At 36.3% G+C, this 15,186-nt stretch overlaps 1 protein-coding gene across 2 annotated transcripts in view; it reads right to left on the reverse strand.

Moving 5' to 3' along the window:
• Nucleotides 1-360: 360 nt before the first annotated feature.
• The window catches only part of LOC145666394 (putative E3 ubiquitin-protein ligase HERC1), a 255,934-nt gene continuing 241,108 nt past the window's right edge, over nucleotides 361-15,186 (reverse strand). For both annotated transcript variants that reach the window (XM_081733597.1, XM_081733598.1), the window contains exons 71-74: nucleotides 12,181-12,314; nucleotides 8,031-8,184; nucleotides 6,185-6,271; nucleotides 361-561 (exon numbers count right to left, since the gene is read on the reverse strand). In XM_081733597.1, the coding sequence (XP_081589723.1) occupies nucleotides 445-561; nucleotides 6,185-6,271; nucleotides 8,031-8,184; nucleotides 12,181-12,314 (492 nt within the window). In that variant the 3' untranslated portion in view covers nucleotides 361-444. The remainder of the gene's footprint in view (nucleotides 562-6,184; nucleotides 6,272-8,030; nucleotides 8,185-12,180; nucleotides 12,315-15,186) is intronic.

Genomic DNA, 15,186 nt, shown 5'->3' on the forward strand with positions numbered 1-15,186 from the left:
GTATATAATCAATGCAAGTTCTTAAAAATGAGTGACTTGTTTAACGAAGTACAACAGGCGAGGTGAGCTAGCTAATGACAGATTTGATACGATACAGCTTTCTGTCAGTTAGGGTTCTCAAAATTTTCAGTCAAGCAACAAACTAAATGCAACAGGCTTAAGTATGGCTGCTTGTTTTATCCTGGTTGATGAATGAATTAAGCATGGACATACTCGTCGAAGGACCTTGCATCTGATTCGAGAATAATGATAAGAAAAAGGCAGTTTTAAAAAATTCTATTTTTGGAATAGAATTTCCATTGCTAACTCAATATTTGAATCCTCATATGAAAATGATATCCTTAATGATTTAACAACCAATGACAATTGTAAATAGTTTATTTAAATACACGCCTTGAATTACATACAAATTTATATACACAAGTATTTTACACAATCTCTCTATTAGTACTCATCATCAGAGCCAGGAGCTAAATCCGTGTTCCTAGCCAACATATAGTTGTCCAGATCTATCGATCGGCAATTGTTAATTGCATAGCGTAGTCTTTCAGCCATTACGTCCTGGAAGAGGAAAAAATTTATTTTAGCTACCACCAGCGATCACTTCATTATTCTATCGTTGTTATATACTAATTTAGTGTAGTGCATAAAATATAAACTAAAAATAAAACTAAAGTGTCAAACTAAAAATACCACTGAAGGTCACTTTATTAAAAACTTGAATTAACACGATCATATGCAGACCAAAAGTTTAAAGTCAGATTCATGAACATTAAAGCTACGAACACGTCTCGAGATTGGGAGATTTTTTTTTTCTTCGTAATACAAAAGCCTATCCGTACCTCGGTTACTTACAAATAGAAAAAAAGAGGACTGTCCGCACTTTATTAAGCTCGGAGTGCAGATTTTCTCCTTCACGCGCGCACACAGTTACTTGTTAGACAAACAATTTTCAATTGAAAATGAAACTGTGCCTCGATAGAAATCATTTATTCTATATTCGGTTGTCAGGATATCTATTATGGTGTAGTAGCCTCACTCGAAAGATAGCCACTTGTTCACAAAGGAAAGCCGCCCTTGTGTGCATTTTTTTTCATACTATTCTGTTTGGTTTTCCTCTCCCTTTAAATCTGACTGACGGGCAATAAACTGAACCCAAACTGTTGCCAAATTTTTGACAATGATCTTTTTTCTTTAACACAACTACCCCCTCACACACTGTTAGATACAGGGATGGAAGAGAAAGAAAGGGAGAGAGGAGAGGGGGAACTACGTATGGCAACGTTTAGCTTTTTCTTCTTCCAAAGGAACCACCAATTTTATGATGGCTTCTTTGTGCTAAATTCAAAGTTTCCCGACTGGCTATCGTCTGGGCGCGCTTTCTATACGCTCATAGCATGTTTCCCTTCCTTTATTCAGATTTTTCAGTCCTTCATTTTTGTTTTTATTCCTTACTTCAGATTTCAGATTCACTCCTTACTTCAGATTTTTTTAACGGATGACCAGCGGAAACGAATTTTAATATCGGATACGTGCAGAAACTTCATGTTGTGTGCGAACCCGTACTAGTTCCCTAAAAGGAAGTTGAAAGGCTCTCCAAAATTGATGGTGTAGCACAGTTTATGGGATATGCGGATCGTTGGTTCATTCTTCTTCGAATCGACTGTTTGCACAGAAAATTGCATGAGTTTTATTTTGAGTAATGAAATGTATCATCATTTGACGTAATAGACGTCTAAGTGATTAGTGCATAAATCAATCCCTATTGGTTGAATGTTTCTTAGCCACTCGATTGAGAGATGGGAACCTTAGAATGAGCGTCATGATCACCTGATATCAACGCCATAGACTGCCTAATGAGAAATCTTAAAATTGATATGTATGCTATGAAAAGCTGGGATCTGGACTCTTTAGTTAAAAGATAACTACTGCAACGGCTGCTTTGGGTACTCACACGTTGAAGAGAATTCAAGGGAACACGGAAGAACGTTTGAAGAGACGGATTATTCCAGAATGATTCGCTCCAGAAGAACGACACCTTCAGTAGAATGAAAGGATCGATCCAAAAGGAACCGCATTGACTTTGGCCGAATCAAAGGACGGATTCATTGATGTCACCCAGTGTAGTTGACGATTGAGTCAGTGGATCTGGTTGACAAAACCAGGTGGCAGCCGAACAACACAAGCGTGGACGCAATGATGGATTGATATAGACAGAAGCGGGCAAAAGCAATATCTTAAAACAGGGAAAGATCGTACGACGAAGTATATAATCAAGTTGCTGCGCATGTCTAGAAATAACCAAACCTGATCTTTCTTCGTTTTTTGTATCCCTTATGTTAGCACATAACAAGTAGCAAATCAGGAAGAAATTGAATTTTCTGCGCATGTCTCGAATCAGGCAAATCCTCTTTATAATGCTCTACTGATTTCCTTCCTCCTCTCCCGTAGCTCTACTGACTTTTGCTTATCTATTGGATTGGTATTCAACCTAGAGTATGCGATGACTTCTTAAATGGCACGTACAATTTAAAATAAGCATTATGTATAGGCCTACCGGTGTATATTTCGTGAATTATGATAATGAAAAACCATTTCTGACAGACAATATGAATTGCGATCTATTTCAACAAATCAACTAACTGTTACATTGTTCTGTTAAATTTATAGCATGATTTTCCTGTTTATAGTAAAACTTTTTTTTTTTTTAATTAGTAAGTAATAAATTCCTTCATTTTTTTTTCGATATGATTTGAATTAAAAATAGCTAGGGGTACAAATGAATGGAAAAGTATAGTTAGGGGTATGCAAAAGTTTTAAAAAGTTGAATACCATTGATCTATTGCATATTATTTTTTCCAGGATCAGTTTGAATACACATACATAAAAACAGTTTATAATATGATCAGAATTTAAAAAGAAACAAAATCTATTTCATCTTATCATGGGAAAATTGTATATGTAATATGATTAAATATACCGATTTCATTCAATAAATATATACCTCTTTTGTTGGTTACAAATCGTCAACAATGTTATTTTTATTTTATAATTTGTTGCTGCGCAACAGCAGCAAATTCTGAATAGCTCTAAGCATTATATTTGCGAACGAATTGAAAATATCTTTATTAAATCGACCAATTCAATTCAATTCAGCGGAACTTCTAATCTGCACAGTCTACAGTTTCATCTCTTCAACTTCAAAGATTATTGATTCCAAAAGAAAAGCTCACCTTTATCTCGTCGGAGTCAGTGCATTATCTGACAATCACACATGAACAAGAAAATGTATTCTTGAATAGGTAAGTATCCATATTTTTATGTTAGATATTAATTAATTAACACACAGGAGTGTAAGTCCAAAGAACCATCCTAGAACCTTCTTAACTCCCACATGTCTGCACACAAGGAAGTGCATTTTCCCTCTCGTACTCAGGATGACAAACTGAAAAACTGGAATGCTCTTCATACGAACAAACGTCAAGTACTTGTTTGAGGAAATTTTCTCTGGTGGAAGTATGCAATCAAGTTCGGGATTCAGTAAATTTTGAGAAACTATATTTCCATTACATAATATTGTTTGCATTTTGCGTACACAAGGAAAGAATAGGGAAATGGAGATGGTTTAGAAAAATGTATGGAAAGCAATACTATTTTCAAGTTGTGATCGTTGATTGACATTTATTGTTCTGATCAACTACCTCGTGATTCCGAGATGCGAATTTGACATATTTATTAGCAATGTGCAACCCTAAAGAGTGTCATATAAAATTATGCAAACACAAAATGGGTTCTCAAAATACCGCTTAGTGAAGACAAAGTAATACGAATTCGCCCACAAAGATTTTAACTTTGAAGTAGTAACATCTTCAAATTAATATCGTGTTCGTAGGTTTTCTCGGGATACTCGGGCTACAGCTCGGAACCGACGCTCTCGTTTTCTCCCACATTTTCATTCTATCACTTGCCTTACTCATCGTCTCTCCTAGTTTAAAGGGCATAATCATGGGGCGTTGAACTGAAATATTTCATTTCAAATTAAATAAGACTTCGCTGGGATAAAATTTTACCCAGAACTTTCACGGAAATAAATATAATTAAAAATCTTTTAACTCTTCGTCGCTAAAATTTCCTTGAAAGTTCAAATACTAAAACACACTACCCGGTAATGTGAGTAGAACGATTTTAGGTAGGTCTCAACTTTCAATTGCTACAGTGGCTTCTCATCTCAAACTGCTCTTCTATAACTGTTTCATCATCCCTGAAAGTCGTCGATCTTGGTGCCTTCAACACATCCTTTTCCAGTGTTCCCTCCTATAGGTAAATGTCTCTACTTCAAAACAATTACAGTAATTACAATGTACGTTTTTTCGTCGTATTTTTGTATAAAGCACGCGGAATATCCCACTTCTTGTGAGGCTACTCCAGAAGTGTAGTGAAACTAGAGCAGAGCGGCGCTTCAGGACAAGAGGACTACGCTCCGGTACAGATTTAGGGCAAAATACTAGCTGTTATTTCTGGAAAGACGAAGGAAAAAAATACTTTTGACTTGTTTTAAGTGTTTGTTCCAAGGTTAAAAAAAATTAATTAATTAGGGTGCTTGCCCTCATTTTATTTGTATCTACTTAGCTAATTGTCCGCCCTCTTTAGTTTTCCTTTCTTCTGCAGAAATATTTACCCCCTTCCCTTATCGGAAAGAAAAAAGGGTTTTCTTTAATAATGATAATGACAATAATAATAATAATAATAATAATAATAATAATAATAATAATAATAATAATAATAATAATAGACACCAGTACATGCTATGGCTGCTTGTTATGTATTGCTTCATTATACAATGCTAAAATAAACGGTAAGACTTTACTTTAGGAAATTGATTTATTATAATGACTATTTTTGGTATTTAATTTCATAGCTATTAGAGATAAATACTCAGTAATGTAAAGTTACGTTGGGTTATGTTAGGTTCGGTTAGGTTAGGTTAGATCAGATTAAGTTGTAGTTGTCTTAAGGAGTCAAACCATTGAGTGGATTACCTAAAGTAAATTCTTGCCAAATACACATTCATAACTTTATTTCAGTTTATGGTTATAATGAGCTTTTGATTTTCTTATCTCTTATCAAGAGCTTCGGTAGGGATGAATTTGGCACTACAACCTTGGTTACCCTTTCGTTACTCCTGTTCTTCATCTATTTTCACATTCATGGAATTTATAGGTACAATAATGAAATACTTCCTTTGGTCGGACTTTGATCTACAATTCTTTCTCCAGTTACGTTCATTTTTGTTTCATTCCGACAAACTTTCGTCAGACTATAGCTCGGAACCGACGCTCATTGTTTATCATTCCTCCAAGCCTTGCTCAATTACACGAGAATACCCGAAATATATATGTAACTTGTAGTTCTAGTGGAACGAATTTATATAGATATTTTCACATCAAAAGACACTTCTGCAAAATAGTGTTGCAATCCCATTTCTTCACCATTATCTTCATTTCAACCGATAGGGATAGACACCCTTTTGTATCCCCATCCATTTTATACTTGGAAAAGACCGTAGAATGTAAATAATAGAAATATATTCGAGATTTACGTTCTTCGTTCTATGAAACAGTAACTGAAGAGAGTTTCTACCGTTCGATACAACATGCATTTGTGATTTGTATGTGTATTTGTTACTTCAATAACTATTGTCCTAATTATTTGAGTCACATGGAACTTAGTGTGTATGTTCTGTGAGGCTTCCGACCTATTGCTAATCTATTGCTTGGAGTTCAAATCGGCTAAAAATTAAAGAAAAAACCTACATAACTACTTTCATATTAACTACCATAGAAATTAACCGATTCTGATAAAACGGCGTGTATTTTCTTTGAGGGTCAAGAATCACTGTTATTGTTCGGGTTTGAAATCAATCAAGAGTAAAGGGTGAGTAATCCGTACTTAAATTAAAAGATGCTTCGGGATAACTTTCATAAAAAATTTTCTCTTTTATAAAGGTTAACGTATTACGCTAAAATAATTTCTGATACTTTTAGTTGAAAAGGGTCAAGGCTAAGGGAGTAAATTCACCTTCTCCTTTAAATCACCTGCGCTAGCTTTTCCTTTGACAGTCATTATGAAAGATTTATAACTTGATGATACTACGTAACTTTTAGAAATAACATGTAATTCTTACCTGACTTGTATATGGAGGCAATCGTAACTGGAAGAAACAAGTTTGGGCAGTAGGAAATCCATCTGGCGCACGTTCTACTTTCATAACCTAGGAGATCATAAAAATAAGTTAGGTAGCTTTTAAAATTCATTAAATCTATAATTTGCTAACAGCTTAACGAAAAGAAACAGTTGAAGATCGACTATTAAGCACTCAGTTCTCTTTCTCATTGTAAGATAACGCTAATATACATACAAAAAATACAGAACGTAATTTACAAATAAGCCACTAGTTTGTAACCGTTCGAGATGGACGTAGCCAGATCCATACCTTTATCTCCACTTATTGCTACAAGGACGAAAACTATTATCGACATGTAATAAAATAAAGTGGCCGCAAAATACAACTTACATGAAAACTGAACGGCCTTCCAGCAACATAAATGATTAAAGACCTGGTTCAGGGTGCTGTCTGTTTGGGACCTTCACTATCGAGACGGCAAATAAAACATACCTTAAGTGGTTTAGAAAACAAGTGTTTCTGATTTCAAATAAATCTTTTAATGAGTATTGAAATATGGAGAAAGAACAACTTAAATGCTCTTCATAGAGTAATCCATGTACATGCGTGTATGTACGAAAACTGACCATCAACATCCATGTAAAGAAAATAAAAAAATATCTGTACGAATATACGTCGTATTTATTGGTTATTTTCCATAAACGAAAATAAAAATATAAACACATAAATTATTTCACAACTTGTATGTGATATATGCACTGATGCACGTAAATATATATCACTATATATTGAGAGCGCTGATTGATTATATTTAGAAACAACTATAAGTTAAAAAAAAAAAAAAAAAGCTAGCTTAGTATTCACCATAGACCAAATGTTCATCTAGGTATTAATTTCGGAAATTACTATTTCCATCCTCAGCTTAGCAATTCGGAAAAGACAATTTAAAAATGGTAAGAAACATGGATGGGTAAAAGCCACGTTAAACGGAGGAAAAAAAATATAAGTAAACCCTTCTGGTCAAAGGGAGGTTGTACATCGTCCACCATTTACTAAATAAACAGTGATTAATAAGTGGTGAACAAAGATTTGTACAGCTTTCCTTTGACGAGAAGTGGTTTACTTCATACTTTTATACTGTTTTTAACCCGGCTTTTACCAATCCATGTTTCTTACCCATTTTAAAATTGTCTTTTTCGAATTGCTAAGCTGAGGATGGAAATAAGGGTCGTCCAGAAAGTAGAGAACGTTTTGGCATGATTAAATAAAAACAAAAGATATCAGCACAGAACTTTATTTACAAGACCAGCCTTTTTCCTTCCCGTCACTAAAATCCATCTTAAAGAAGAAATTATTTTGGTACCATTCAGGATAACAGGGCAAGGAAACTTCAACGCATTTCCAAAGCATGCGTTTTAGGACCGCTTCCAGCGATGGCAACATCATTGAAATCGGTGTGTACATGCATCAGAAAGGTACTTTGAAGGGACAAGCACGAATAGTTGTAAGTCGTCTGTATGATTTTTTTACATCATCAGACCGGGAATTAATTGAACAACCCTTGTATGTGAGAATATAATATTTGTGTTTGTCTATCTCTTCCCTGTTTTGCTTAAACTTATTCCAAATCTTTGTCTTGTGTTCACAGCGCTCTCAGAATTAGAGCGAATATTTGCAAATTACTGTATGAACGTAATTCAAAAGGGGGATCGAAAGTTTTTCTCAACGTTAAAAGTGATTGTTGTTTAATCTTTAGCGTAGAAGTATCATCATTCCCTACGAATAATTTGGAACTTAAGATAAAAAATACTTACCGCCCAGTGTGGATAAAGTATTAAAGTTTTACCTGAAAGCGTTGAGATAAGTCAGCTAAATTAGCTGGCAATCGAGATCGTCCAGACACAAATCGCATAAATAACACACGCTCCAGATTCGTAAAGCTTTCTAGGATATTCCACAGCCATTGGACTAGTTGATGGTTTTCATCTAATTCACGATATCTGCAAAAAATTCCAGAAAGAGAAGACACTACTAAATATTTATATACACCCACACAGTATTTCAGATAAATAAATATATCGTTAAAACGCTATCTTTTGGTAAGCCTACTGGGGGACACACTTAATCAGCGACAGAACTTTATCGATATCTCCATATTCATAGGTATAAATCATGGGTCGAAATTTACAAATGTCACTTGCATATTTGTAAGATGATTTAGCGATCAATCATCACAAGTTCGAGGCCTGAGGTACTTAGCAATAATTATTGTTTTCTCTAATGAAGTACTAATTGTGGCACTCTTTGGTAGTATAAGTATTACCTTATTTTAACAATCATATCATTACGCTATTATCTGTGGAAGTCAGCCGAATCCGAAAATTGTTGCAATTTTGAGCACCGTTTTGATGAAATACCTGGTAAAGGAAGGCACATCATCTAAAGAAATTTCTGAAGACATTTTGTCAATCCTAAAGGATTCTAGGCCTTCGTATACGATGATCAAAAAACGGGACCGCCTATTTTAACAGGACGACAGAGTTGTGAAGACGACCCCCGCCCAAAACGTCCTGTGAAGAGTTGTAAAAGTTAACCCGCCCCGACTAAAGAAAACATTGTAAAAGTTAAAACAGAATTCTGGCCGACCGAAGTATAAAACCGTGGCAGATGGCGGAAGAGTTGTAGATTAGTAAAGAACGGGTCGGAAAAATTTTGCACACACATTTAAACCTGAAGAAAGAAAGAACAAAAGCGCGCTGGGTACTGAAAACAGTTACATCGATCGAGAAGTAAAGACGACTGGAAAGTTCTAAAGATTCTTTTGAATTAGGCGGAGACAATCTCGACGAAATTTGCGCCCGAATCGTAACTGTAGACGAGACTTGGATTCGTCAATATGATCAGGAATCTATGCAGTGGATTAAAAAAGAAGAAAGGCTTTTAAAGAAACTAAAGGTGGAAAAGTCGGCTTTGAAGCTTACGCCCACTTTTTTTTTTTTTTTTTTTTTTTTTTTTAAATACAGCGAAGGTGTTTTGCTGATCGATTATCTGCCAGGTTCGTGAGGCTGTCTTGCAGAAGCGATGTGGGAAACAGACGCGGAATGCAGTTTTTGGAGAATAACGTACTGTTTCACACGGCACGAGTTTCGAAGCAGGCCGTAAAAGATCTAGAATTTACAAAGATACACCACCCACTTTACAGCCCAGACCTGGTCCCAAGTGACTATTTTCTTTTTCCAATCTGAAAAAGGAGTTAGAAGGCCGAAGATTTGAAGATGAGAACGAAATCAAGGCGGCCATAGAAAGCTATTTTGAAAGCAAATGAAAGGCATATTTTTTCAGCAGTATTAAAGCACTGTATGCCCGATGTGAGAAAAGCGTTTCATTAGAGGGAGATTATGTTGAGATTTTTTTTTTTTTTAATTGGAACTTTTCTTTTATTCAATGTCTTAGGCCGCGAACTTATCAAGCCGCTTTTCGTATAATGCGTAATTCATACGCGTAATTTGAGACGCTGAAAATTTTCTTGAAGTTCAGAATGTCCCGCCTAAATTATTTGTAAAACAATCAGTATTTTATTACACAAGTTTTAGCTGAATGAAGTTTTAGCTAGCTACGGGAAGTTCCAATCATTTATCTTCCCTATTTTAACAATTGTACATAATAAGCTTTCGAAAGTCAAAATCTTTGTGACCGAATTTGATATATAGGTAATACGGTAACTCTTCATATGAAGAAGACTGCTTAAAAAAATACTTCAAACATCTGTACAAAATTAGCCCTGACTCTTTTTAATCAGAAATTAATATTGCAACTGTAATTCGGAATCGACTAGACATACAAAAATCAAGATTTTTCCATACCTCCCATACTGGTCTTCAAAGCATTTTAGACGAAAAGTTAAGTTTGGCATTGTAAAATTGGTTTCAAATACATCACTATCTTTTTCTTTTTCAAATTTTTTATTATTATTATTATTATTATTATTATTATTATTATTATTATTATTATTAATTATTATTATTATTATTATTATTATTATTATTATTATTATTATTATTATTATTATTAGGAGGTTCAATCCGTTTGTCATTATCACTAGTGGTTATTTGATTTACCATATAAGCAGACAATATTCTTGGAGTTGCCAGTAGCTAACGCTAGGATTCTTACAAAGTCAAATATGCGTAAGCTAAAAAAGAATGGAAAAGAAAGGGGGTGACATTCAAGTACAAAGCTTCAAATTTCAACATTCTAAAGGATGAGAATTCCAACTGAAAAGTAGCTGCTTTCGCCACTGGACTCTTTTCGCAAAAGAGACCTAGCTCGTTAGTTGGTATTCTGAGTCGAATTATTATGAAATTAGTCCGGTTACGTTGATGTGCTACATTGTTATTTTAAAATTGTTAAACATAACCAAATACCTATTATAATACAATTTTATTGTTATTTAGATTGTGTTGGTGGATTAGAGGCGGCCTTCTCCCCCTCAATATCTAAACTGCTTACTTTATATTAGGTCTTGTCTTACTTTGTCATCAATATCTACTGTTCCACCTGGGCCTTCTGTTTTGTAGGCTTTTTTTGTTGTTTAGTTAATACATACTTCGCGAGAGTAATTGTTCACTAATTTGCATCTTGTTTGTGTTAAAAGAAATTCAATATATTCAATATAATGTTTAATTTTGTGTTTATTTATCGATTTATATTATTTCTGTCATCCCACAGAGAATGTTTCGATCCCAAGTTAACATGTACTTCGGGATATTGTTTTGGTTGCAAGTGAGTTGGCGGTGATAGCACAGTTCTGTGACGGTTCATGGTTTTAAGCATTGTGATTGGTTGGTGGTGTAATGCTCTTGTACGATGAGTATGCCGTGTTGTTTGTATGGTGGTTGAGAGAGCTACTCGGTTACAGGGTACAGTTAGCATGTGTTTTCTTTTCTTTTACTGTTTGTCGAAGGTGAATGTTGTTTTATTATGCATGAGATGCAACTGGTTATTTGAATGTTGAAATGGTGGAATTTTAATTGTACTTTTGGAAGAGATCGCTGAAAATTAATGTAGGAAGGATTACGTCATTGCCGTGTTCCAACTATTTGCATTTCGCTACTTGGAAATAGTTCGTTTTATTATTATTTATTTTTTCCTTTCTATTTTTTATTTTGAGATTTACTTTCATGAATGTACTCAAATCAGCATCGTTTCACTATTCAGACAAACGTTTGAAATTTTATTTATTTTAGCAGGATACCAACTAACGAACTTTACTCCATTTCGATCTATAATTTATATAAGGAACGCGTCCAAGAAGCAGATGCTGTGCTGTGAAATACGAAAAGGTAGCCTATGTATTATACGTACAATTCACCTATACTTCATAACACCTTAACATAATCCACAAAATTATCCTTATCGAAGTCAATGGCCCCTTAACAGAAAAAAAAAAAAATGAAATAAAATCTTTGAGCTTTACATGCCGGCTAGGCTAAAGGAGACGATGATGATGAAAAATGAATGAAATGGTGCAATGAAGAATGTGGGAGGAAACGGGAGAACCTCGACGAAACCCATGCACATGGGTTTGTCCACCACAAAGTCCACTTGACGCAAGCTGGAATCGAACCAAGGACCCCATGAATCAGAGGTGAACGCTCTACCATTGAGTAACTGCGGCTTTGAAATCTTTTGAGTTTAGCCTTCACAATTATGCCCTTTTAGGCTACAGGAGATGGCGATTAAAGCAAGTGAATGATGATGGAAGAATTGGTGGAATGAGAAAGTGGAAGGAAACGGGAATACCCGAGAAAACCCACTGGCACGATGCTGTCCACCACAAACTTATTTGGCCGGGGATCGAACTAGAGACCCAAGCACTAGAGGTAAATTAAATATAGGAGGGCACACTAAGCCATCATGCCCTCCTATATTTCAGTGTGGACTGAATGACTTTGTTAATAATAAATTACATGTGACAGTATAGAAAATAAACTTACCTAACAACCTTCTTCAGTAATTGTATTGATATATGGGGCAAACCACATACCAATTGTTCCAGATGTTGTGATGTAACAAGAGAGAGCAAAGGTACAGGAATGATCCACGCCATGCCTTCACGTACAGCTGCTACCTGTAACAATATTACTAGGTGAAAGATCATCAAACTAGAGAATTTTTATTAAACACACAACACGAATTTAACAAATATGTATTTAAATTATAAAAACTACACAAACTTAATACATGACTATACCAACCAATATTTTATACACAATGTAATTGAATTAGAAACGTGACAACGATTAATGAAAGTCAACGTTTCTTAACCAGTTCTGCAACAAACTGAAGTAACTTGAATCGTTGCAATAATCCCTTTCTTACATCATAACCAGATACTAATTTTTCCATTTTCCCCTTACATAATAACATTTCGTTGTACTTCTCCACGATTTAAATCTACATCCGTTCCAAATGTACCACGACATGTACCACGACATGTAATGTAGCGCACCTACTGCTTTCTGCTATTATTTAACACATTTCGCTAGAACGCAAACCTAAATAATTTAGATAGTGATAGCAGTGTTATAATGTTCATCCCCAGACAATAGGCGGTGAATTCGGCCACAAATCGCTTCATTTCGGGCTTGGTAGTAAACGAAAATGGCGAATTAGATTTCTTCAGGATTTTTACGTTTCGACGCACTTTCAAATTCTATTCAGATATTTTCAATTTAATGGAAATACGTCGATGTCGACCGCAACGCCAGAGTTGTGGTGGTAGTGATGTGTTAGGGTAAATCTGTATTATGTGAGGAGCTGTAGAACGACAGTGTGCAGTGAACTGAGCAGACTGTGAGAGTGTAAAAAGATTTCCGAAAAGGCCAAATCGGTGTGTGCGAGAGTGACTAAAGTAGCAAAGGTGTTAGATATGCCGCTAGGAACAGTCTCCAAGGTGAGGAAGTCGGAAGAAAACCCTCAGTGGCAAATCCCGCCGAGCATTAAAGCAATTTGCTACATGTGCGACTGGTACAAGTGACGGAAGAACTCAAGCAGTACCCCTCGCAGCTTGTATCGACAATCACCATCTTCACGAGTTATATGATATGGACAAAACGAAAGATTATTTGATCCTTATGGAAATGAATTGCTCCCTTCCGTCTTAGGTTGTAAAACCTCTTTTCCACCACCAATCATGTTCAATATGATGGCTTTGGCGATGAACAATTGCAAGACAGACGAGCTCTAATTGAAGGAGGCTTCTATTCAGCACAGCCTGATGCAGTTTTAGCCCACTCGTCCTTGTATACTTTTCAGAGGAATCTCGAAATGCAGTCGTTCGACATCTTGTGATGTTCCGTTTTCATACGGCCATGGGTGATGCGTCTGACAACTGAACAGAAATGAGTCTAAATGGGACAGCCTTGATACATGTCTCTTGTTTTATACAAGCGATTTAGACCACCGTTATTTTAAGGATGTGACTGCCAGCTTTGTCTTGGTGGATGTGGACTTTGGCAGTCTCATTGCTATACAGAGATGGAGCATGTTGAGCGGTACAAGGGCTAACACATGCTATATACAGTAACCAGCATTTACCTTCACATTTGATGCCAATATGTAAATCTTCCAGTTTAACGTCCCACAATTACGAACTTTAAGCTAAGGGAGACGGATGATTAAGGTAAGTGAATGATAATGGAAGCACTGGTGGAATGAGATGGTGGGAGTAAACGGGATAAAGCCGACAAAACCCACGGACACGATGTTATTCACAACGAACTTACTTGGCCAGGTTCGAACCAGGGATCCCACGTACCAGAGGTACGTGCTCTACCGCTGAGCCACTGTGCCCCCTAGTATCAATAAGTGTACTATCCCTTGGTACAGCAATCCGCCACTATTCACTTTGCATGTGCAAATCAATGTGTGTACTTTTTTCAATGGATAGGACGATAATAAATCGTACGTTCCTGCTTTGACCTGAGCCAACAGACACACGTCTCATCTAGGGTGATGATAACAAAACGTTATTTTATCAGCCGCTAGGTAGCGCTCTTAGATATCTTTCCATGCCACTCTCCTTTGGTGTTAAGAGCATGGACCTGGACTTTGTGCTTCATTTTCAGAGGTAACTCCTGTCGGATGATCCGATTAATAGTTCCGGGTCATCAGCGGGCACGTGCTGCTATTTCACGTTACGGTGAGGATTCTCTTCGGTGACATTTTTTTAAAGCAATAACGCCTCGAATGCGTTGCGAAGTGATTGCTTCTTCTGCAGCTTTTGACTAGGCATTGTGCCCCTTCAAGAATGCCCGATGGCAAAACTTTGTCTTTCTGCGATGAGCTTTTGTAAGTAAAAAAATTTCTGCAAGGATTCCAAAATAAAAGATCAAGATGATACTATCATATTTTTATTACAGCGTTACATGTCAATTATTCTGTACAGACGCGGCAGATTTTCTGCGATCACATCGCAGATCGCGGCATATTCTGCTATGGGGCAAGAATGGATGTATATTACGATGGGTTAGCGCATATACACTGCCGCAGGGGCGTCATTTAGGGAGGGCAGGAGGGGGCAATTGCCCCCCCAAGAGTTTGACGAATACATATGCTTTAATAGATTGTCTACTAATATACTAGTACAACACGTGAGATTCTTATGTCAGTGGCAGGCCAACGACTATAGGAGGACCATGGGGGCCTGCCCCCCTAAACTTTTCATGGCCCCTCCAGACCTCAACACAAAATGATATTATTAATACAAAAACCACAATTTAGATATTTGTAAGAGAATTTTAATGACACGCCCCCCCTATCTTATTCATGGTTCCCCAAACTTCTCTGTCTGTTTGCGGGCCTGGTAAGTGGTGCTCTTGCCCCTCCCATGCGAAGTCTGAAATGACGCCCCTGCACTGCCGGAAAATAAAATTGCAACACCCTGTAAACTATGAGGGAGATTGATGTGCTTCCAGTTTTGGGTTCTTTGGTGATAGTGA

Source organism: Thermobia domestica, chromosome 12 (genome assembly GCF_964235325.1).
Source record: "Thermobia domestica chromosome 12, izTheDome1.hap1.1, whole genome shotgun sequence".
In the NCBI taxonomy this organism is placed as follows: domain Eukaryota; kingdom Metazoa; phylum Arthropoda; class Insecta; order Zygentoma; family Lepismatidae; genus Thermobia; species Thermobia domestica.